Source organism: Cottoperca gobio, chromosome 1 (genome assembly GCF_900634415.1).
Source record: "Cottoperca gobio chromosome 1, fCotGob3.1, whole genome shotgun sequence".
Classification (NCBI taxonomy): Eukaryota; Metazoa; Chordata; class Actinopteri; order Perciformes; family Bovichtidae; genus Cottoperca; species Cottoperca gobio.
This window is the reverse complement of record NC_041355.1, coordinates 7,657,960-7,682,042: the sequence shown is the minus strand read 5'-3', so window position 1 is coordinate 7,682,042 and position 24,083 is coordinate 7,657,960. Positions and strand designations below refer to the sequence as shown.

Genomic DNA, 24,083 nt, shown 5'->3' with positions numbered 1-24,083 from the left:
TTGGATGTAAAGAAAACTAACTGACGACAACGTACATTAGACCTGTATCACAACTGTGTCTGTAGCAGCAACTCACTGTTAATCTTTCGGGTACTTTCTTTATTAATTGTTCATGTTATAAAACTTCAAATCACTTAGTCAACTGATTGCAGAACAATGACTTGCAGCTCTGGCTGTGGTTGCATTAAGAAAGAATTTTCAATAATCTAAATGAGGTGGATAATATTAAGACTTTTTAAGTTTAACTTTACATGTTAACACATTTCCCTCAAAACCATGCAAATAACACTGCAGATGAGTCACTTTATATCTTCAGGACTCAACCAATTCAGTTTCTGCAGCTTATAGGAGGAGGAGCATATAGGACTTTCATAATGACATGGACAGGAAATGAACACACACAACCACTGAGTAATTCTGCCATGTCATACACACACACACACACACACACACACACACACACACACACACACACTTGTGGGACATAGCTGACATGTATAACAGAGCCTTGTTGACTGAATGTCCCGTTAAATGTAGTTTACTTCACGGTCCAAATCTAATAGCATACATTTGAGAAGTTATCAAATTTGGCAACCAAAACAGCGACCCAAGTTCAACTATGATGACACACACCCATAATTCCTCCCAACCAATCAGAGGCTGCTTGTCTTCGTGTCACCCAATCAGCTGCCTAGAGGGCGGGGCCACCCAGGCTGTTGCTAGGGCATGTCCCATATGACTTTTGCACTCAAGCCAATCAAATCGCACCTCACCGTTTTTAAAGCCTGCTTATTGGCTAAGACACACCCGGAGAACCCGCCTACGGGCTTTTCTTATTGGGCAGACCTGCCATCACTCACTCCTCTGAGTTTTAGTTAGGTGCTGTTGATACTGTAGTTTGGAGTCACCAAGACTCAGAACAGAATATAGCAGCTCACGTACATCGCTCTTTAAAATTACAATTACATAAGTTCATGACTTGTACATTTGTGTAGATAGATATTTTCTATTTTTTTATAACAAGACAACGACGAGATGGAACTTAATTCTCTTCTAATTCTGCTGGAGGCTGCAGAGTACTTGGAAAGAAGAGACAGAGGTATTTCAAGCTAAACTGACAAGTTGACAGGATTTCTAGTGATTGTTATTTTGCGAATGGGGCATTACTAGATCGGCAGCTAGCTTAATCTTGTGTCAAATGTAAAGTTTTACCGTGCTGTGCCTTAGTGCAGGTATGATGTCACTTTACAGACAATGGGACGATGGGTGCAAACTGGACCCAGCAGCCTATATGCTAGAAAATAATAGCTCTATCTTATTATTTAAAGTATGTCACGTGTTTATGAACTGCACTTGCATTATTTCTAATGCAGCTCATGTGTTGTTTATACTCAGAAATGCGATGTGTTTTCGTATTAGCTCTTCGGAAATGAGTAAACAAGAGTGACATTGAGAATATGAGCCAGTATCATAATGACAGATACACACCAATGCTCGTGTAGCTCTGACTGTTTACACTATTAGACCTTGCTGAAGGCTATATGGCGCTATATTGATATATTGGAAGCGATTGAATTGATGATTGATCACGTTATATTCCTCTTGAAATGACTTAGCCTCTATAAAGCTTTTTCATGTTTCACCATTTTCCCCAATGACTGATTCACAGCTTATTTTTATATTCTTGCAGCAGACACCACAATAATTTAACATTGATTTTGTTTTGTTTTGTCTATAGAGGCAGAACACGGTTATGCGTCTGTTTTACCGTACAGGAGCGACTTTTCCAGTAAGAAAACGAAAACATCGCCAATTTCCCGAAAAACTCAGAACAATAGGTAAATACAAGTCTTGCTTTTTTTTAAATTTGTTTGTGTAAGTGCCTGCTTTATAGAAAATACACACATAGTGGAGTTGTTTTCATGCACACTGCCATCTCTCTGCTGCTGCCTGGGTTGGGCTCTCTGTTTTGGTCTCTCCAATAAACACTGCCACGCGTACACTGTCAACTCTGCTGCTCCAACTCTCTGTTTCACGCACGTACACACACACACACACACACACACACACACACACACACACACATACACAGACACACAAACACACACTTAAAAACCTCCCCAGGCTGAGAGAAACATGCACATAACCTTTCGTTTCTACACCCTGTCACATGCTTCCACCTGTGCCATTTTTCCTCATGTGGTGAGTGTGTTTTGTATGTGTGTGTCTGATGTTAAATGACAGTCCTTTACCACCAGGGGGTCCCATGTATTTCGCTTTCCCCCCTCATTCAGTTCATGGGACATAGTAGATAGAGCTTTCTGATAAGATTATTGATTGCTTCTCATCCTCTCCTCACGAAACTGTAATCAACAGGCGTTCATACCGCGTTTGACCCCATTCATATGCTGTGACAGTTTGCTACCAATAAAGACCCTGCTGCAAGACCATAACAATCACACGGAATAACATTAGTTAAGTAAATATATGTAAGTTTCTGTTCTACATGGCTCTGTTGCTCTTTTTAGACCTGTTAAAAAGCTTGTTAAATGTAATGAAAGACATTTTAATGAAGAATAAATAGGAAGTGCTGCATTGGCTCAAGAAAACTGGGTGTTGGTGGTGTAGAAGTAAACAATCATGTTCTCTTCAAGGACAGCGCAAATACTCCAGTAAGAATACAAATAATGACTTTCCAACGTTGGATGTAAAATCCATGGTATTTGTTGACAGTCGGAAAAGCATCCAAAGCACTTTGATTATAAGTTAAAACATGTGTTTTATTATCCATATATTAATAATTATTAATAAGGTTTTATTCAAACTAATAGTCAAAGTGCCTCGGATGCTTTTCAGCCAACAAATACCATGGAGCTCCATTCAATGTTGGACATTATTTATTTTGTATTCTCGGTTAATATTGATTCATTATATCTAAAATAAAAAGGCGTGTTCAGTAGGAAGGCCGCTAACTGCGCTTTTATAAAATATTAGTTTTATTATTGGTTAATCTGTTCTTTTCTCGATTAACCGATTTAATAGTTTTGCCTATAAAATGTCAGAGAAAAGTAAAAAATGCCCAAATCCTAGGCGGCATCTTCGAATCCCTTGTTTTATCGACCCATCAATCCAAAACCCAAAGATATTCTTGTAATCATATTTGAGTTAATCAATTATTTTAAAAGCTTGAACTTCATCCATTAATGGTTTCAGCTCTAGTCGCTAACGACATGGTTGACACCCCAGTGGACCTTATGTTGGTCTTGACTGGGTTATACTTTCACTATGACTGTGTTATTTGGCCAGGTGTGTAACAGTGGACTGTTGAAACTCTTGCATGTTTCCAGTTTCATTCCCGAGAACACGAGCTCATGAAGATCTGACAAAAAAAAAACATTTCTGTTGGCTAATATTAGTTTAGGGAAGCACATTGTGCCCGGTTTCCTCAGTAGTAAAAGTTACATCATTGCACGTACAGCATGGCAACCTTTTGTAATACTATTTTAATTACACTCCTTTATCAGGCGTATGGTTTTGCAAATTAGAATATCATTATTGTACGTCACTATTGAGAATGCTGCCTCTTCCACATTCCTGTGAAACAGTCTGACAGAGTAACACAATTGTGTATCTGTGTGTGTGTGTGTGTGTGTGTGTGTGTGCGTGTGGGTGAGGGTGTGGTTCCTAAAACAGGCACCTACACACAAATGCCAGCCCACCAGGCTTCATACACCAGACCTGCTTTTCATAATTCTTCTTGTGACGCACTGTGTGCAAATCCCCCAATTTCCTTTATGTTCTCCTCCAGGTTTGTTTTAAGCATCAACAGGATGCAGGGTGTAGTGACGTGAAAACATGTTTCATGTTCAAACTCAAACGGTAGCAAAGTGAAACAGAAGCTGGCTGTTGGTTTAAAAGCACAATGCTTGGCTTTGTAGAACCAACAACTGGTGTTATAGCGTTTGATATTAATCTGCAAATAAAAAACACATCACATGTTTTGCAATAGTGCAATGTTCAGGGCATGTGAACAAAAACAGTTGGGAGTCTATTTCTGCACACAGAAAGGAGAAACCCGTGTGGAGTTTCCTTTTTTACTTGCAGACTGTTGTTAAATCCAAACGTTAAAAAGAAAGGAGGAAGACCTGTACTTTTATAGCTGAGAGTTTTCCTGCTTCAACCTAGAAATAAAATAAAAAATATAAATAGCCCAATAATTACTTCCTGTGAACGTGTGAGAAAATACACAAGGTGCTCTGAAGATGAGCTTTGGCAGTTTTACATCTCATAAAAAGAGTGATACAAGGCGAATATGTAGGCCTTTGATCACCAGGGCCATGCTTATGACATCAGAGCACAGAGTGCTTTGCATGGCACACCATTATTTAGCATAATATGTGTAGGTGCTTTATCCTGCTGTTGTTACAACTCTGATTACTTCCTGGTCATGCCCTGTGCATTGAATGGGATGTTTCCCCGATTTGTGCAGGTTTGAGGAGCTAAACTTCCTCCATGATTGAACAAAGCTTTGTCGGCCTTTTTTAATCAGGTTTTTAGCAGCAGTGCAACATCCTGTGCTCTTTCTGGGATCATTTCGTGCAGAGGCCACATTATCGCAGTTGCACTGTATCCCCTTTTTTGGTGCAGAGAGCCTCCTCGGCACAGCTGTGGGAACCACTGCTTCACGAGCACAAGGGCTCTCAAACAGTGGAAAAAATCTGAAAAGGCTTGTTGTCTGTCTGGCCCTTTGTTGTTGCTGTTTTTGTTTTTATTGCCATGGTATCCATGACGGCCTCATGAACAGAGGTCCTGTTTCAGATGGACTGCAGTGCCCTCGCTGCACATCACGACAGGGGCTCTCCTTGCTCGGAATAGCCCACACGCTGAGGAATTCTGCAGCCGCTCGGCCTCCAGACGTCTGAGTGTGTTTTTATCCCATGTCCACGCTGCTTCTCAGCCAGCGTGCAGCAACAACAGCAGTGACTGCATGCTGTTTGTATGCCTGTGAGAGCGGGCAGGGAGGGGTCTCTCTCTCTCTCTCTCTCTCTCTCTCTCTCTCTCTCTCTCTCTCTCTCTCTCTCTCTCTCTCTCTCTCTCTCTCTCTCTCTCTCTCTCTCTCTCTCTCTCTCTCTCTCTCTCTCTCTCTCTCTCTCTCTCTCTCTCTCTCTCTCAGAGTCGTTGTTTCCCCCTGCTGCACACTCTCTGACAGATGTCACACAGACTTGGAAAGATATTTTAAAAACTAGACTCCATTTTTGCACACTTATCATGGATGTCTATCTCCAGAACGATCGAGCGTGGCTTGCTTAAGGTCTGTTTTAGAGTATTATAATATATTCCATATATTATATCTAAGGTAACACTTGTAAAGCAACGCAAACATTCAAAAGCCCTGAAGCCACTTGGAAGCAGAAAAGAATCGACTTCCTCTTGACATATTTTTCCTCTGAATGTTTATCAGATCTGCATTTTCCTCCAAAACGTCTTGCTTTCATCTGCCTTACATTTAGATAAAAACATTTACTAACCGAGCCTCACACCTTGGGAGTACTCCCCACATTGTTCCTAACTCTCTTGTCATGTGATTTGAAGTATATGTATGTTTTTATTTTCAGTATTTTAGCACTCGCTGCCCTGACACTCCTACTTGTCTTTTGTGCTTTCAGATCATCGCACAACGAGCTGGAGAAACACAGGTAAGGTGACATCTGAGGCTCTTTAGCCTATCGCATCCCTCACGTTTGTATGATTTGTCTTTGCCAACCGCCCTTGAGTTCCTAACATACTAAGTGAAGTGATGCTGGCTGCAGGTAAACGTCAAGATATTTTCCTATCAGTCAAAAGCACCAGATCGGATCAGAGGTCATCTTCAAAGAGATTTAATCAATTAATACCTCGTGTCTGAAAATGGATAATAAGCTGATTTCAAAGAGCAGCTTCATGTTGATTAGATCTGTCTCCATTTCACGGATGAAACTTGTTACCTTGTATGGAAAAGGGAATCCTGTCAGTAATGTGATAATCCTGCCCAGGCTGACGCCGTGAACGAAGACGGGGTGAATATGGCTCTCGTCTGTCATTTATCCAACCTGAGAAGCCAACATGCACACACACACACACACACACACACACACACACACACACACGGTTATCCCTCTCTACTACTCCCAGCATGCATCTCACTCCACCCTTTTTCTTTTCCTCCCTCCGGGGTACAGTGCTCGGCTCATGGTGATGTGATATCCTCGCTCATTAAAGGCACCGACGTTTGTTTTTGCTCTGTTTCGACTTCACTAAGCGAGGAAGTGACTTCACAGATCCAAAGGGTTTTCTCGTCAGGAAGTAAGACTACCCTTTGATACAACAAAGCCGAGCTGCTTCAGGGACGAATGGTTGTTCAAAGAAGCAAAACTTTTTTTTTTATTTAAGTTTTTGCATCAAGGTCATCCCAAACTTGATTCTTTAAAAAGTGCCTGCCAGAGAGGATTTAGAAAACAGCTGATGTGGCTATCAGCATGTGAGCAGAGGCTGACATGGGTGTGTTTGGCTGCATGTGCGTGACACACTGTCACCCACGATGAGGGATTGGGGTTTGCCAGTCACATGCCTGGGAGTGTGTAGTGCAAAGAGAAACAAGTACAGACATATTCCTCCCTGACCTGAGAGACAGAGGCGGCCCTGGCTGAGCACACTGACGGTGTTGAGACACAATAGTTAGCTCATGTCCAACGACGGGTGTGGTTGGTTACCAATAAAGTGACGGCCAGTTAAACTGACAAATACAAGTGCCAGTAAAGTCTTCCATAATCAATTTACTCACTTCCCTTGTCGTCACTACGGCCACAAGTTTCTAAAAAAGACGTTCTCTTACTCATTCGCTGACTCTTTTGGCCCTGATGTAAGGGCTGAAATACATGAAACTAAGTTTAAATACTCTGCAAGTCACACTGCACTGTTCCCTTATCTTTCTTCCGTCCATGACTGTTTGTCCACCTACTTATTTGTAATGACAGGCCCCGCAGTGACGAGGTGACATCGTGATCTCTAGCAACGTAATGCATTCTGATGCAACCTCAAACCACCCGGCCTTTACTCCCATATGCAGGTGTTAAAGGTTGAAAGTGTGACTTCAGGCCGTAGCCTGTGTGTGTGTAATGCTTGAATCAGTCAGTCAACAGAAAAGGAATCAACAACAACCTCTCATCTAAATCATTTATCAAATACCAAACATTTGCTGGTTGCAGCTGCTTAAATGTGAGGATTGTTCAGTTTTGTATATTGAATATATTTTGGTCCTGGGCTATTGGCCAAACAAAACAAGCACTTTGAGGACACCAGCTGTGCTCTCAGAGCATACGTTAGGCCGTTGTCAACGTTGTCCTAAATTTTAGAAACCAAAGGATACATTTTTGTCTCTGTCAATGATCAAGAGAATAGTTGAAGGCCAAAATGTTCTGCTATGCTCCTCAAAGGAACGGCAGCAAAATGTTCAGTGTCCTCGGTTGATCTCTGATTCTGATTCATAAAGAGATCCGAAAGTCTTCAGCTGTCCTGCTCAACCAGTTTAATGAGTGTGTGACCAGTTCGCAGCATCAATGCTTCAGACCTGTTTAATCTTCAGCAGTCCCAGTATCGCTTCCAGAAGCTGACCTCCATCACGCCCTCAGACGCCACTCCAGGGAGGTGCTGCTGTTTGAGCCCTGACTCACCGTCTTTGTTTGGTCACGTGTCGGTGTGTTTGGTTTACGCCGGTGCAGCACAGAGACGTCCTTATACTGTATGTTCACGTGGTCGGCAATGTGGAAGATAAATGTCTGTTTTAGACACCGGAGGCATTGCCTGCATTGTGACATCACAGATAAAGTGCGAGGGACCTCAAATATTGAGGTTATGTGAGGTTTGACACCCAGCCCTACTTTCAAGTCATCTGAACATTTTAAGCTAATTTCAGTGTCTAATGTGACACCTTTCAATAGTGCTGTGCTCAAATCTTATATCCCAAATATAGCTTATTTCATATCTCGCTAACGATACGATATAGCCTGTTTTCTGGTAATTCAATAATTAAATCATCTGTATAATATTAAAGCCTATTTTTGTCTACAACTGTCAATTAAATACTTAAATACTAATTAAGACAAATGAAAAGTACTGAGTATTTTGTCATTTAATTAAAAACTTTAGTGCAAAATGAAGTTTCAAGTGAAATTATAGAGAAATATATATATATATATTTCCATTTCCTAAACATTGACAGACTACATCTAATTGCGTATCGCGATATCTCAAAATATGAATTCATCTCTAATATGATTCCATCCAAAAACGATCAATCCTCATCCTGAATTATTGCCCAGCTCTAGCTTTTAAATGTGGTTTCTCACTAGCTGCTGCTCAGCGGCCTAATGCCTGCTAGTTGTCTTCCACGATACTGACTGCTGCCCGGGCAGAGGCACCCTGAATATATTTGTGTCCTGCTATCAGAGTGAGACGTTTGGCTGGGTGCCAGCAGCGTCTCACAGGCTCCCCTGTCCTGACACAACCTGCTTATCTGCTGCAGCCTGAGTGCAGCCATGCCAGCTCTGTACAGAGTGTCTCGAGGGCGACTCTGCTGCTTTCTGTCTCTCTCTCTCTTGTCATTGCATTTGAGGCCAGAGCTGCAGATCATCAGCTCGACGTATCCGTGAAACCAAATGCAACTGTGTGGTTGGTCTCCGCTGGCACTGCTTCCTCCCCATTTCTTCAATTTCTTCTACTTCTACCGCTCTCAATGACGCCTATGACGTCTTGTCAGTGCCGCAAGTTTCCTTTTCTAGAAACGCTAAGAAATTGTGAAACTACAGACATTTTGTTTTCCAACATATCACCTGATTACAGGAAATCCAGTCGCGTCAGGCCGGTATGGTGTGGTATGTCTGGTATGTTTGTGCAGCTTCCCTCCATTGAAAAACGGATTTACGTTTCTATTTTTACCTTTCCAGACACAGACACCACCCGTGGCAGCACGGTGTCTTCGGTTTCATTTCTCAATCAGAAAGTTTGCAGATCGATTTCAACAAACAGTATTCTCTTACAATATATTATATCATACCACCAGATAATGTCCAGCAACTGTGTGCTACCCTATTGTACTTAACTCTAAATGTGCATGCACTTCATGGACACAGGAGCAGCACTCAGTTTGTCACGGTCTAATCTTCTCTCTAATTAAATTTACTCTCCCAGTGTCTTCTACTCCCAGCTGTGATGAATGACTTATTTGGCTTTGAGGAACTCTTTCCCCTCGAGTGAAGCTCCTGTGTGTGTGCGTGTGTGTGTTTGTGCGTGTGTCTGTGTGTGTGTGTGTGTCTGTGTGTGTGTGTGTGTGTGTGTGCGTGTGCGTGTGTAGTCCGGGCAGCACCAGACTGGGCTGCTTGAGTTATGGCGGTGTGTCGGTGGGAGGGAGAGCTGTCCCGCAGCCCTGTTACTTCACCTCTTTGCCTTCTACTCTTTTGTCTCCTTCTTTCTCCAGAGACCACATCTGTTTTTTCTGTTATCGTTTTTCTCTCCCTAAAAGTGTCTGAGTCAGCAGAAACCTGAGGCAGCATGGAGGAGAAAGGCAGAGCTCCCTGCTCACAGAGGGCCTTTATCACTCTTTACTGGTCCTCCTGCCAAAACTCATCCGTGCCCGTTTCTCGTCTTTTGAGGTATAAATCTTCTTTTGTGACAGTGAGTTTATGTGGAAGACGCCAGGCTTTGATGGGCCTGTTAATCCTGTTAATCTGCATTTTAATGTGGATTGTAAACTACACAGTCATTGTGAATACAGCTGGACTCATATTATATCTACATCCTGCCTTTAAAAATTAATACAGAGTTAAAAGGCAGCTACATAAACAAAGTAGAATGCTTCTTCATTCCTTCCAGTCTGGGTTTCAGTGTGGCGCTCACACGCTCACATGCTTTGCACGTGGCTTTTGTACTTAACTTCCTCAAATGTCACACTGTCAGTTACATTCCTCATGTGTGTGTGGTGACCTGGAGTCATTAGGTCTGCATGGGCAGCTAATAACCCAGAGTAATGAAGGATGTACTGTACATGGTCTAAGGCACATGTAAAATCCCATATGTTATGCAACAATGATTGTCTCCCGTTTTTTTTAAATGATTAATTGTTTTGCCTGTAGAAGTGTCAGAAAGAAGTCCATCAACTTTTTTCAATGTTATAGCTACTTGAAAGATGACTTTCACAAACAAACAATTGGATGGGAATGTCCGGCTAATATAGTGAGTAAAATATATGAAAGATGTAAAATCAATTTGATTCAATCGTCCTGCACATCCAATACATTCACACTGTAGTAGTTCTGCTATGGAGAAATACAACCAGATATATTAAAGGGATACAACAGTATGGCATGATGCATTCTGTCATATCGCCGGACTGGGTTGTCCCAATTCTTATACATTTACTGAAGTTATAGCTCCAGGACAGTCTGGGTTGCCATTGTTGAGATGCTGGATGTTGGCGAAGAATAAGAAACATGCTACAGCTGGAGGTCAGCTGCAAAGGTCACATGTGGAATTCTCCACCCTGAGGTCACGAGCGCTGAGATGTCTCTGGCTCGCTCAGGTCAAGCCTGGCCACACTGCACCTTTACTATCTGTTGACGAGTGCGTGTGTGTTAGGCCTGTGGATGATCTGTGCAGGCTTTTTTTTTTGTCGTTGCTGCAGGTTACACCGCATTTCTGTGTCAGTAAACGTAGTTCATTGCCACGAAGCAGCTGATGCTCATAAAAACAACAGTGTAGGACACACGTTAACAAGGTGTGTGCATAGCCTTGGGCTTTCAAGGGCAAGGGGGAAAACAACAATTAAAGAAAGAAATGTAAAGGAGGAAAGACGGGAGGAGAGTGAGTTGACCAACTCAACCATTCATGGTTTGGTCCCCAAGCCTTTATCAGCCTGAGGAAGACGAGGAGGAGGCGAAGACATTCTTGAGTGTTGCTGAAGGGAGGAATGACAGGCAGCGTAGGATGTGGGTGCTTTGTGTGTCGAGCAGGCAGCCTGAAATTCAGGTCAGCAGAGTGTGCACACATACGCTGGAATGTAGAGTTAAGTAACGGAGGCGGTTTAGGGGGGAGAATGTGGGTGAATGGGGGTCACAGAACTAGCAGGCCAAGCATTGCTAGAATGCTCTGCAGCCGCATCCACGTTGGGGGCTGCTTGTTTTTCTTTTGGCAAGCAGGGAGTCACAAGCCAATATTTGTTTGATAATGCATTGATACAGAGGATTAGAGCTGCAGGGAGTCTGTCAACATCTGTTTTCGCTTCTCCTTTATTCTCGCTAGTCGAGTTGTTTTTATGTTCTGCAGCAGCAGTAGATTGTAACCTTTTTGGCTTGTAACCCCCAAAGTGACGCCTCTTCACGGGCTGCATAAGCCTACAGGTTGTGACTTTATTTGCAATGCAATTTGCAACAAAAAAAAGGCAAAACAATTGAGTCTTAAGCATATTTTTGTGTCGTACAAATGTCTCCTTTTCTCATTATTATCTCCTCAGATTTATCTTCGGTGGGCCCAGACCCTGAAACAGGCCGCCGCCCCACTGCTCTACAACCTCCTTCCAGAAGTCACTTTTATACTTAACACGGACGCTGGAATCGTCTCTCATGTCACGAGATTCCTGTGCGTCGATCATTGACGAGGATTCATTATAAAACAGAGCTTGTCCCATGTCAGGGGAATGTGTTTATTGCGCTCGCTGAACTTGTCTCTGCTAGTCCGTCCAACATTTGCAGATGTACTTTTCAATGCACGCAGCGGAAGGCAATTAATGTCCAGGTCTGTCATTTGACATTGTGTTGAAATGATTCAGACTAGATGCACAGAGGAGCTTGATCTTTAGTCTCTCTGTATACTCACACGCTCCGTATACTCCTTAAGAAAGATTTGACATCTGTTTTTCTGTTAACACCAGTGTGAGCTGGCTGTGCTGAGGAAGGGATTGTGTAATGATCCCCGCTCTTACAAGGGGATCTTTTCAGTACACGAAAGAAATCTAATGAATCTAATTATTAGGCATTCCCTCGCACCCCTAGTGGAAATTCCAGTTTGTTTTGTGGAAATACTACTACAACGAGTGAACAACAAACTGCCTAATTCTGCTGTTTCCTGTTGTTTAATCACCAGTTAAGCATGCAGAGCCCTTTCTTTACTGTAATTCCACGAGTAGTGAAGTAACCAGGCCGCTCCCTCTGTCTGCACCGCTGTTGTGGTGTGTTTAAGTTTCTGTTTGCTGCTTGCGTGTGAGAGCAGAGTCATGTGAGAACGAGCTCCATGCTCCTGCCGCCAGGAGAATGTGTTTATGGGGACTTGTATCCGTCTGTCTGGCTTTGCAGTTGTCACTGCACACAGTGGGTGGGTGTGGCATCCTCGATGACAGAAAACAAATACAGTTCAACCCAGACAACTGACATTTCATATCAGGGTGATGAAAGCCTCGCGTCTCCCCGTGTGTGTCTCGACTCGCTGACGTGGCGAACCACTCTGCCAGTTTCACATGAGCTGCCTCGTTTTTCTACCCTCTTATTTTTTTTTTAGAAACGGCACATCATGTAAACATGCTGAGGGCTGCAGGGTGACAGGGAGACTGATGAAGGGTTGCTGAAAGGCCCAGTGTGTGTGTGTGTGTGTGTGTGTGTGTGTGTGTGTGTGTGTGTGTGTGTGTGTGTGTGTGTGTGTGTGTGTGTGTGTGTGTGTGTGTGTGTAGGGTAGGGTAGGGTCTCTCACCACCTCAAGAATCCCTCCATCTGGCCTCGCACTCCCCAGGAAGCTGTCAGCCAGATGTGGAGCCAATCGGCTGGCAACCCCAAATTCCACCACCGCAACATGGTGATACAGATCTCACGCAACGCAGCCCCCACTTTCACTTCACGTAACCGAGCTGCGCCGTAAACATCAGGGCCAGATGCAAACAGTTTGGGGTCATTTGTTTGCATACAGTTTTTGCTTTGGAAAAGTTTTGGGGTCATTTTTTTTATCCTACTCAATTGATTGTCGGTAGAAGATAAACCACAGTGATTTACAGATATTTTAAAGGAGAGGGAGAAACTTAAGGTGTAATTATTACAACTCCTGTATTTTTGGCCATCATTTCTATCGGTTATGGTCAGATTGAGATATTGTGCCTTCAATCCTTCATGCAAAACAACACCAGGGAACAAAACGAGTCGGCTCTGGCAGTGAGAGGAAACATTGCAGTGGTGTTTCTGGTGACCTTTGACCTTAGTTTAGCGGGTTTGGCTCCTTGCCAGACAAGCCACTCAGTCCTGTGCGTATGGGTTGAGGAATGCGCTGGGCTGCAGCGAGCTCATTAAACAGTGCAGTGAGTGAGGGGTGAAGGCCCGTTGTTTGCACTGACGGGCCTCTGCAGCTCTTCGTGCACCGATAGATCTCAAGTCCCTGAGCCCGAGATAGTCCTGGGACACTGCTGTCACCAGGACTGTGTGTATGTGTGTGTGTGTGTGTGTGTGTGTGTGTGTGGACACTGGGCATGGTCACCTCTTGTCTTTGATGCAGCATGCATAGATATCATATACATCCATCAGACTTATAAACGGGCTGCACTGCTCACCTTTCACTTGAGCAGCGAAATGTTATTGTTGTTCTGCTTCCAAGGCCCAAAGTGTGAGCAGATCTGTGAGAAAGGCCTGTTCTGTACTCAGTAACCTTGGAGCACAAGTCAGCAGTTTATAAAGCGTGTTCCAGTTTCAGCAGCGTGCAGCTTTCTGAGTAAAAGTTCCCTTTTTTTTCTCTCTCTCTTCTGCCATTGCTTTGTTTTGGCACTGAGCCCCTGATGGAGAAGGAAGAGGAGGGGGAGTGAAGGCCAGAGATCAGACACAAATCATCCCGTGGTACTCTGCACGTGAGAGCGGTCAGGTGGTCATTTCCCCACAGACGTGACTTCAGAGCAAATCAAATTGGAGATTTACCGTTAAATCGTCAGCTGCAGAGACATTACAGGCTGTTTTGTTTTTGTAGTTTTAGCCATTTAGATTGTTAGCAATCACATAAACCTTTCAGTAGTTAGGGTGTTATGTAACACCATCATTTGTGCTTTAAAAACAATAACACTTTGAAATCGAAACGTTGAAACCTTCACTTTTGCACTGTGTTTGCACTTTTTGACACACACAAGTGCACACCCTCATATAACAGCACAGTAATGGTCTTACTTTGTGACACTATTTATGACCGGAATGTCAAAGACAGTCCTATTTTCAACCGAGACAAATTGGAAAATTTGATGTTATTCAGAACCACGTGGAGCCAACTGTCTGCTCTCCTTCAGGAGTTCATGTTCATCTGGTGCCACACTCAGCTTGCATGGCTGTTTAAGGCAATCTGATAAACATAGCGTGACTGGGTTTAGCAATAACAAACGTGAGTGAAGGAGGGTCCTAACCCTGCTCCAAATCGGCTCTGTGCTCTTGAAGAAAAATAGCGAGTGTGCCTCGCGGCAGGGGAACATGTGCTGCTGGGCGTGAGACACATCTGCCAGGTTAAACCCGGTTCTGTCTTATTGATATGCATAAAAACATTGGTAGGCTGAGCCACAATAAAGGAAGACGTGTAGCATTTAATGCACGGCTCAAGACGAAGAGAGGCTCAGCCCGGGCTTGTTGAAACTCAAGTGACGGAAATGATGAAATAGATCGTCATCAGCAATCACATAAAGAACTAGTTTAACGTCAATTCACAAGCTACAGTTTGGACGTATGGAGAGAAGTGCTTTGTTGAGCTTTCACATTTGAAACTGCTGTCATGAGACATACAAAATGTACATATTCCATCTTTTAAAAGAACAGTTTGACATTTTAGATGAGCATTAGATGAGGGATAATAATGTCAGTCCAGACAAATCTTAACAGTGCTGGAAGTGCATCTGTGCATATTTGTATCCTCTGAATGCCAGGTAAAATATGTGGTGAGGATACAGGTGCGGCCTGTGATGACTAATTCAGTAAAAAAACGGGTTTTCTTGGGAGGGAAGGTGGGTAGTCAGGCAGAGTATTCAGGGAACGCCTTGTTTTTGTTTTTCCATTACAAGTGAGAGAGAGTGAGGGGGGAGCGGGGTGCAAGATGGTGGCCCATTGGCTCAAGTTACCCTTTGAATGATGTGTGTGGAGCGCTGCCTAGTGCAGCTGAGCACACTGCACTCAAAGAGCCCTTTTTTCAACCCAAGAGAAAGTCACCCACTAGCTCGGACCCCACTCCTCTCCCCCCTCTGCTGCAGACCCCCACCTCCTTCCTGCCCGCTTCCCCCTGGCCGCAGTCCAAGTGCTTCATGTGGCTGGACTGGGGCAGGTTGGAGGTGGGCCCTCGCCCCTGTCTTCAGAAGACACTTGTTTTCCACTGGGATGAGGGTGTGTTGGTGTTGGCAGGGTGGAGCAGAGGGGTGGAGGGGTTCAGCGGAAGGGGGGAACGGGGGGGTGCAGAATTGCCCCCTGGGAGAGGAGGAAATAAAAGAACGAGAGCACTTTCACACGGCCCTTCTGTGGGAACGCCTGTATGCACCTGTAGAGAGGTAGAGACGCTTTAAAGGGCACTTTTGCTAATCCTTTTTTTTTGTTTACATATTTAAATGCGGTGCATTTTTTTAAAGCTACAACTAAATCAGATGCAACTCTCACGTATGTGTTTGGATTATTATGTTTAGTGCCTGAGACTCTTTTTTCCCACAGGCCGCCTCTGGCTGACCTCTATATGAAACAGACGGAGCTAGTGAGAGGGTCTTACTTCATCTGAAAAACACAGGCGACGCCCTTCCCAAAAAAGAAAAAGAAACAGGGAAAAGACTGTGTGTGTGTGTGTGTGTGTGTGTGTGTGTGTGTGTGTGTGTGTGTGTGTGTGTGTGTGTGTGTGTGTGTGTGTGTGTGTGTGTGTGTGTGTGTGTGTGTGTGTGTGTGTGTGTGTGTGTAAGAGGGTGTTCTCCTGTGTGCTCGGCTCCACAGCCAGCCCTACAGAGCATCATTTCTCTGATTAGGTTTATTGTGGTTGCAGCGATGGCCAGTGGAGACCTTGTATTTTTGGAGTGTGTTTACCGTTCAGATAGAGTTAGCCAAAGTAACGGGAGAGAAGGGGGAAGGCTAGCTCAGAACAAAGAAATGGTTCATGGACTAGCATGACTACTGGAGGATTGAAAGGCCAGAACCAAGGACAGATAGAGGCGGTAATCGTACTGATACAAAATGTTGTGGATAAAAGCAGTCTTCTGAAATAATATACAATATCCATACAAAGTCAGTCAACGTTCACACAGAGATTAACTCTGCCTTGTCATCACTATCACTGAATTACATTTCCAAATGCTGCATTCAGTGAGCTGTTTACTCGTGGATCCAGGGTTGTTGGCCTGTAGGACTTTGGCAGGGATGCAGGCCACAGCTAGTGTCTTGAGTTCAACCGACAGAGTGTCCAGAACAGATGAGAAACTTCTCATGGCCGTCATTTTGGTCAAATGACATTTGCACCTGGTGACTGTGGGGATTTTATAAAGAGCGAAATGACAATGGTAATGCACCACTAGACAGTCGCACTTTTACATATAGATTAGTAACAGTGAGTAGTTGCATTTGTGCAATGCAAAGTGTGTTTTGGGAATACACCACCAAACTAAAGCAACATGTCGTCGCTAAGGCAGGCCGAACCCGACAGGGTTGGATAAATATAATACACTTTTTCTAAAAGAAACAAAAAATAGGAATGTCTCCAAGCTACGGCCGTGTTTGGCTCTTTGAATGTGTGTCACATGTGGGTACACAGTGAAAACAGCTCTTATGATGAGAAGAAGCTGGAAAATATTGAGGCAATTATATAAACTCTGGCTATACGATATGAAATCTATGGTGAAAAATGGCCACATTTCCTTTCTCGTGCTGGGAGGTGTGATTCCTTACTGGGATTTGAAACTGTGTGTGTGTTTGTGTGTGTGTGTGTGTGTGTGTGTGTGTGTGTGTGTGTGTGTGTGTGTGTTGCTGGAGCCTCTTTGAGCTTTTGAACATGTGTCACCAGTGAGACTCTGCACCTCCTCAACTCTTTGAACACGCAGCGTCTCACGGTCAATCCCAAAGTCACAACTGAGCCAACGCAGAGCAGAGCATCAACCCCGATCGTGTACGATTCAGTCACTGCTTCAGTACTTTCCCAGTCACAGTAGAGGAGGAACAGTGTTTGTTTCTGCCCTTCAGGGACTTGTTGATAAGCTCTTGTCAGTCTGTTTGTGTAGGTGCCTGCTCCCTTTTCTGCTGGTGGATGTCTGCTGACTCACCCTGTGCTTGTGTGTTTGCAGACGTGCCAAACTACGGCTGTACTTGGAGCAGTTGAAGAAGCTGGTGCCTTTGGGCCCAGACAGCTCAAGACACACCACACTGAGCTTGCTGAAAAGGGCCAAGATGCACATCAAGGTATTAATAAAACAAATGAAGGATGCTCGGGACATGTCACATCGTTTCTTTTTGCATTTGTTTGATGAAGTAAGCCTTTGTTCGACAGATAATTCACAACAGTTTTGATGATTGTTTTGTTATTTATAGAGCAAAAATGCCAAACATTTGCTGGCCCCACCTGGAGAAATGTTAGGATTTGTTGCTGCTTTAAAAAAAAAAATCATTTCTAAAATTGAATAACTTTAGTTTCTGAACTGTTGGTCAGACAGAAGTGAATTAAAAATGAATTGAAAGAGCCCAATCATTTTTTTGGGAGAGTAAAACTAGAACCTTGAAGAGTCTGTTTTTGAGCGTCATGAGCACCAAACTCAGGCTCTACTTCTTCCTCATCTTTGAGCTGTTTTTCTTTTTTTTCTTTAAGTGTTATATTGTTTTTCTAATCTTTCAATCAGAAGTGGTTCAGGGCATGTCAGAAAAAAAAAGCCCCGAAGACTTAAAGGAAAACTAAGTGGAATATACAGCACATATGGTGGCGGATCTTTATATATGTGAAAGGAGATAATTGGATGTTCAAGGCCGACTCCTCCTCTATGGTTCATTAATTCACACACACACACACACACACACACACACACACACACACACACACACAGACAGATATTTATATCAAAATAAAATAAAGGTATGCAGCAGGACCAGTAACAGAGAAGCACTTAAAAAAACCTTTATTTTTAGATGCTTATCGTTGGCATGCAGAGGATGAACTTACATCTAAGCACAGTGCAGGACACGCTGTACTGATCTTGCTGTTTACAAGCAGTAACACTGTGGTTGGTGGAAAATCCAGACGCAGCGAGTTTAACCCTTCATTTCCTGTTTAGCATGCATGTCCTCTATGCTCAGACGATCCGCGCTGTTTCTCGTCAGTGTTGTGTGTTCTCACATCCAAAAGGGGCCACACGTGTTCGACTTCGCTTTGATTCACCACCGAATCCCTCCTCAAGCAAATAAATGCCAAATCTAATCCCAGGTTGAGTCAAACTTTTAGACAGACCTCACGCAGTCCTTCAGCCACTTCCTTATTATTGTTGTTAAATACGCTCTTCTGTTAGTTTAGCAGATTATTACTGGCAGGAGATGATAGAAAGGTAAAGATGGAGAAGTTTGTGTCCTGCGAACATCATCGTTGATTCTTTGCATTTACCAGAAGCTGGAGGAGCAGGACAGGAAGGCTTTAAACACGAAGGAGCAGCTGCAGAGAGAGCACCGTTACCTCAAACGCCGCCTGGAGCAGCTTTCTGTGTCCGGATCCGTTGAGCGCATCCGCACCGACAGCATGGGCTCCACCATCTCCACCGACTCTGAGCAAGGTACGCTCTCTTTAAAAAGTCCACCAGCAGCAGCACTACAGCAGGGATCCAGTCACTATAGAGCCATGTGTTTCCCAAATGTTGATAGAAGGCGTGAAAATCACACGTTTCAGTCATGATACGATATTATATCAATATCAAGCCGATTTAACAAAGTCTGCCAGGATACGATTTAGATTTGATTGAATGCAGGGGCCTGCGATCGATATGAGACAATATCATACGCCCATTTAACACCATCAGTTACGTTTATATCAACTCACAAAAAGCAACTAAAATATGATTTGACAATTTTATTAGGTGGTGACACAGACGTGAAATGGGAATTTCAAAATAAAGGCGTATCCGACAGATCGATGTATCGTTACACCCCTTCTTCAAATCAGTAATGAGCCCATCAGTGCATAACTTTCTCGAGTCGACATAGACGCGTGCGTGCCACATTCTGTAATGCTTTAACTGAACACTTGCATGTACATACATACTACAGATTGTTACGTCACTCAGGACTTCTGTATTGTATCATGTGGACAGTCCTGGGCGTTGTTGTGGTCACAGCTTTAGGTAACTATGACATGTAAATCACTTCCATGCGATCAAGGTGTGGCTCCGACCGAGTTGACACGCACGCTGTATATCTTGTAGTTAAATGCCTGCTCAACACAATCTACGTGTAAACCCAGTCAGCTGTTTACATTCCTCTCGCTGTCCACCGATAAACTCTGAGGCGCTGTGATCCCCTCGACGAGTTGACCCGGTCTTGTTTGCAGGTTATGCCCCTGGGGTCAAAGGTTAACACCTCAGAGTGCATATAAAGGAGTCTAGCTTTCCTCTTTAGCTACAAATGGTGGGAAGTTTCATGTCATGTGGGTCTTGAGTATACCGGTGCAGGTTGTGTTCAACTATTTCTGTAAACTTGAAACTGAAACGTTGACCCCATATTAAAACCATTGATCGTGTCTCACCCCTCTGTGTGATGGTCATTCAGAACAGCTATAAATACTTTTGCCTTGCGATGCGGTCGCACTACATTTATTCACGCACAACCTTCGTTTAAAGGTGCAATCTGCTGCTCACTGGGGTCACAGACTCGTCAGAAATGCCAAGTTTGGACTGCTGCAGTATGTTTACTAATCCTGGATGAGGTAAACACACATGCAGTTGTTTATCACTGGATGGGGATTAGCTGTAGGAGCACAAAGATCTGCCTTTGTTAATGGCTGCCTAAATCTGGGTTTAATCCGCAGGCACTGCAGGCTCCCTAATAAACATTCCCCCAGTTTGGTAGAAATAAACACTCCTTCTGTCTTTGAACAGAGGCAAAAATAACCATGTGTATTTCTTTTTTTTGCGTGCAGAGGTGGACATCGAAGGCATGGAGTTCACTCCTGGCGAGGCGGACAGCATTGACAGCATCAGCGACGGCGAGGAGGAGGAGGAGGAAGAGGAGGAGGACCACTACAGCCTCCAGAGCAGCTCCAGCGACACCAGCTACACAGCCACACATTCCCACAGACTGCAGCCGCACCACTGTTAGGACGCCGCGCGGCCATCCTTCTCCCAACCAGCTTCCTCTCCCATGCTTCCCACCCCTCACCTATACCTTCCCCAACCATTTGCAATCGCCAACGCCGCCCGCTACCTACATCTGACCGGTCCGCAACGGCGGCGAACCTGGTGCTCCTTTCCTGGCCCCGGCTCTCCAGGAAGCACATGGGGCTGAAATGCCACTCAAGCCTTCCTGAACCCCCCCCCCCCCCTGACCACTGACCCTACCTCACCCTACTGTATCCTGCCTGAACCTGCCCCTCCTCACACGCCCTGCCCTCCCACTGCCCTCACAACCCCCTACCTAGTGTTGCCGCAGGCTCTTAGAGAGCAGAGCAGAGCACAGTTTGTGGTTCTAATGGGGACTTCTGTGGTGTGGTGCACAGCTTTGACATGTCAATCAGGATTTTGTAAAGTGCGTTTGTGTGTGTGTGTGTGTGTGTGTCTGTGTGTGTGTCTGTGTGTGTGTGTGTGTGTGTGTGTGTGTGTGTGTGTGTGTGTGTGTGTGTGTGTGTGTGTGTGTGCGCAAGAAAGAAAGAACAAGCGAAGGAGTTTAAGAGAGTTCAAAAACACAATACAAACTTCATGTCATCTCCATGAGGCAATAATACCCAGCTAGGCAGCAGGTGTGTGATGTAAAAGATAAAGCAATTCTGTATTTTCTGCAATATTTGCAACATCGAAAGTAATTTACATCATACAGTATCTTCCCTTTACACAATCAGATTTACCGGAGTAGCTATTGCAGATGTCCTGCACGTTGCTTCAATCGTTCGACTGCTGAAATGAGATTAAAAGGAATAGTTTTACATTTTTGTGAAATGTATTAATGCCTCTCGTACCGATCCAGTCTTTATGCTAAGCTAGGCGACTGCTGGCTGTAGCTTTGCATTTAGCAAACAGACATCAGAGTGGTAACAATCTTCTCATCTAAAGCAGATAAGCTGTTTCTCCCAAAATGTAAAACTATTATTTTCATTTTTCCATGTTTTGTCTACCACCTAAAATAAGACTTCTTCAGCACAAAGTTACATCTTCATGATTAAGGCAGATTTTTGACAAACTGAAAAACTTACAGAGCTGTAGCAGAGAAGAAATAATGTATATAGATGTACAGTTACTGTTCAAACCCTCATGTCTCCCTCTGGTTGGGCTGCCTAACCACTACTCCACACTACTGACCACTACACTATACCACCCTTTGGTGTGGATGGACTACTATGTCAATTAAAAAAAAGGAGTTGCCTCATAACTAAAAACTCTATTCCTTAAAGAATGATTCGGATCTTGTGATTCCTTCTCAGTAGCGAATTGATGTAGCAATAAATACGAGAGGCGGGTTGTTCCTCTGAGTGTTTAAACGATTCACGGTGGACCATGAGGTGTCACGGCAGACTTTGAACTTTTTACCCTGTAGATGGCCAGTGGGAGCTAACAAGAGAGCGGACCTGCAGAAAAAGGGGCAGTTCTCCTTTTTCTTTTTCACTAATGTATCCTTCTCTTTGCTCACAACGCCATTTACCCAGAATTTGCATTTCTCTACAGCTTTGTTACTTTTTCAAGCAGTATTCATGTGTGTCTGGATGTACGTTTTGTTTTTTTCTGATTGACAAGTCAAAGCTGTAAATTTGGAGAAAATGTTTAAGAAAAAAAAGAGAGAAAAAAAAAAAGGGCCAGCTCTAAAGATTTGTTCTCTGTGGAGGCGTTTCTTTTACAAACTTAGCAAATTAATCACATTCAGCTGAACTTTTAATTCCTATTATAAGGCTAATAATCACATTTTCTCTCTGCTGTCTGTTACTTATTTCTGGAGCTTCTAGGCGCAGCTGAAGACCAGTGTAGATGAAAGTGTCTCTAACTGTATTCTTATTCAAAATAGTCACTATTGACGGAGGAGGCACTTCTGTTGCTCTCTGACCATTTAATAAGCATTAGGCCTCAATCTCTGGCAGTCTTTAGAGCTTGGCGACTTAAACAATAAATAAAAAGGGCCAGTCCACCATGGCAGGTCTGCCAAAAAAAAAAACTAAAAAAAAAACTACAAAAGACTCAAGAACTTAAAAAGACTTGCATACAAAAGAAGCAACTCGTCACTAAAAGTGATATTAGCCAGTGTAGTCTATATTTCATGTATTAAATTTTGTATTATATTTTCCTAAATGTTCTCTTGTAACAAAAAGACAAAAAAGAGCGAGTATATTTAGCTATATATAAATATATATATATATATATATATATATATATATATATATATATATATATATATATATATATATATATATATATATATATATATATATATATATATATATATATATATATATATATGAGAGACAGACGGACATGAGGTCAGGCTTGTTGAAGGGAGAGTGGGGGCAGGGGAGCTGATACACTGGCCCCTCTCCCTTGGGTGACTCTCCTGCTGTCATTCTGTGCCTTGGTGAGCCTTCGACTTCCCTCCTCCTCCTCCTCCTCCTCCTCCCCCCCAACCTCCTCGCCCTCGGTCCCTACTCAGGTCACACTCCCCTCCTCTCCTCCTCTAAATCTCATCCTCCCTCTGGTGGGGCTGAAAGCTTAGATTTCAACCCTCACCATGCCAAAACACTTCCATGAGCAAGGGGCACTTGAAGAGAAAATCTCATTATAAATACTTATGGTTTTTTTTAAAGCCCGTTTGGTCTCTACTGAGCAGCCGCTGTTGTTGTACACCCTGTCCAGGCACTCCCCACCCTCTCGACGCCCGCTCTTCTACCAGTGCCGCCTCTGTCACAGAATTTTGTTTTTAAAAACCACACACTGGTAAACTCCCATGGCAGCTTCCAGTCGCCCCGAATGAACACCAACGGGGTTCGAACCTTCTGGGCTTGAAGCGTGTTTAGCTTTTCTTTTTTTTGTCATTTTACTATTAATGTATGTTGACTATGTGTTTCAATGGGAGTCACTGGGATAGGAGTGATAAAATAATCCAATGGCAGCTTAAAGGTGTAATCCTCCGCGCTCCCAGTGGTCCGTCCCAAAAATAGTGTTACCCATTGATCAGGGGACCTCTTGAGACACAGCAATATTACCATCTTGTGCTTTCTGAGGGAGGGTGGGCGGGCAGGGTTTTTAAGACAAGCAGGTGGTTTTGCTTTGGACTCTTGTGGTGACCAACTCTACATTTTTTTTGATGACCTCCTATCTGCACTCTCTCCATACACTGCAGGAGGGCGAAAAAATACTAGAGTTTAAAAACAAAAATACTTTTTTTTTGAAAAAGCTGTTTTGATTTTCTATTTGTCATCGAGAGTTTACATTAATGTCAAAGGATTTGTACATGACTGTTTGTATCAGAAATGTCCATTTTCAGTTTGTTGGTCAAATGAACAACTTAGCAGAACATTTTAATGGCATAAAGTTATTCTCTTGCACAGAACCTCCCAGCAGAGACGTGACAGAGTGAATGGGATGAGGGCCAGATATGAGATTATAATTATTAAATGGCATTATTGAAAAAATGTACATAGAAAACACTCAAAGAACGGCTTTGAATGGCTAACTGGACGTGGTAACATTTTGTTTGAACGCTGGATGGATAGTGTTTATGGAAATTATTTTAATGATGTGCCTTGGAAAAAGTTATTTTCTTGAAGAAAACAAAAGCAGAGATTGTACAAATTAATGAAGACTGTTAAATCAGTCACAGTTGCTCTTATTTTTAAGCCCTTGGAAAGGCAACAGAAGATGTTACCACTTC

The 24,083-nt window shown here is 43.4% G+C and overlaps 1 protein-coding gene across 3 annotated transcripts; it reads left to right on the top strand.

Annotated features, from left to right (window-relative positions):
- Positions 1–892: 892 nt before the first annotated feature.
- Positions 893–22,446, top strand: mxd4 (MAX dimerization protein 4). Of its 3 annotated transcripts, XM_029440852.1 has the most exons (7): positions 893–1,099; positions 1,739–1,838; positions 5,667–5,696; positions 17,056–17,157; positions 17,333–17,447; positions 18,637–18,799; positions 20,158–22,446. In XM_029440852.1, exons 1-7 carry the CDS (start codon positions 1,036–1,038, stop codon positions 20,334–20,336), a joined length of 753 nt encoding a protein of 250 aa, XP_029296712.1. In that variant the 5' UTR covers positions 893–1,035; the 3' UTR covers positions 20,337–22,446. The 3 variants fall into 3 exon arrangements, with proteins under 3 accessions (XP_029296712.1, XP_029296721.1, XP_029296726.1); XM_029440861.1 differs by lacking the exon at positions 17,056–17,157; XM_029440866.1 differs by lacking the exons at positions 893–1,099; positions 17,056–17,157 and adding an exon at positions 9,557–9,686 and having other exon boundaries at positions 1,743–1,838.
- Positions 22,447–24,083: the final 1,637 nt, after the last annotated feature.